Source organism: Manacus vitellinus, unplaced genomic scaffold (assembly GCF_001715985.3).
Source record: "Manacus vitellinus isolate BGI_N305 unplaced genomic scaffold, ASM171598v3 scaffold_130_pilon, whole genome shotgun sequence".
Classification (NCBI taxonomy): Eukaryota; Metazoa; Chordata; class Aves; order Passeriformes; family Pipridae; genus Manacus; species Manacus vitellinus.
This window is the reverse complement of record NW_021938954.1, coordinates 57,845-58,958: the sequence shown is the minus strand read 5'-3', so window position 1 is coordinate 58,958 and position 1,114 is coordinate 57,845. Positions and strand designations below refer to the sequence as shown.

At 62.8% G+C, this 1,114-nt stretch overlaps 1 protein-coding gene across 1 annotated transcript in view; it reads right to left on the bottom strand.

The window, feature by feature from the left end:
- Nucleotides 1–889: 889 nt before the first annotated feature.
- The window catches only part of LOC115307139 (acid-sensing ion channel 1C-like), a gene marked incomplete at its 5' end in the record, with an annotated part of 4,899 nt that continues 4,674 nt past the window's right edge, over nucleotides 890–1,114 (bottom strand). The window contains 2 exons of the mRNA XM_029957966.1: nucleotides 890–1,047; nucleotides 1,091–1,103. Of these exons, the coding sequence (XP_029813826.1) occupies nucleotides 890–1,047; nucleotides 1,091–1,103 (171 nt within the window). The remainder of the gene's footprint in view (nucleotides 1,048–1,090; nucleotides 1,104–1,114) is intronic.

The window sequence follows — 1,114 nt, the reverse complement described above, 5'->3', positions numbered from 1 at the left end:
GGGGACAGCGTCAGGCACAGGAGGCCGGGGGGCTGTGCCAGGCTGTGCTGGGGGGGGCTGGACTGTGCCGTGGGGCACAGGGGAATGGGCAGAGGGGTCTGCCTGGTGCTGGGGGACACAAGGATGTGCTGGGCTGTATTCTGGGGCCCCGTGCCATGCTGCGCCATACTGGGCTGTGCCACGTAGTGTCATGCCATGCGGTGCCATCTGTACCATGCCATGTTGTGCTGTGCCATGCAGTGCCACGTGTTTTTCCCTTTGCTGGGGCATATTTGCACAGGGTAGGCTGTGCTATGCTGGGCAGTTCACGTGTGCTGGGGACGTATGGCCATGCCTTGTCACACCATCACACCGTGCCGCGCTGTGCCAGTTCAGGGATTCTGGCGATGCCATGTGGCTGTGCCATGCTGTGTCCCACCATCACACTGTGCCGTGCCAGCTTACGCGTGCTGGGGACGCTGTGTGGCTGTGCCATGTCACAGCAGTGCACGTGTGCTGGGGGACACGGTGTGGCCATAATGTGCCATATCACACCATCACATCGTGCTGGGCCAGTTCACATGTGCTGGAGATGCCATGTGGCTGTGCCATGTCACACTGTGACACTGTGCTGTGCCAGTTCCCGTGTGCTGGGGACACCCTGTGGCCATGCCATGTCACATCCCTCTGGGCTGTGCCAGTTCATGGCTCCCGGGGATGCCGTATCACACCGTGCTGGTTCATGCTGTGTGCCATGTCACACTGTCACGCTGTGCCATGTCACACCAGTTCACATGCTGGGGGTGCCGCGTGGCTGTGCTGTGCCACGTCACACGGTCACGCTGTGCCACGCGGTGCGCTGGCGGGGCAGAGGGTGACACGGTAGTGGCGGCAGGGGTGGCAGTGTCACTCACGCGATGTACTGCTCTGTCTTGTTGAATTTCTTGGCCAGGTACTTGGCCGAGGCCTTGCTGGGGATCTTCACCATGGAGAGCTCTTTGCCGTAGCGCACCATGGCACAGGGCGTGCGGCACGCGCAGTACTCGCTGTCCTTCGTCACCAGGAAGTCTGGGGGGGCACGGGTGGGACAGGGAGCCCCAGGACCCCTGGCCGGGGGGGGGACACTCGGGGACAG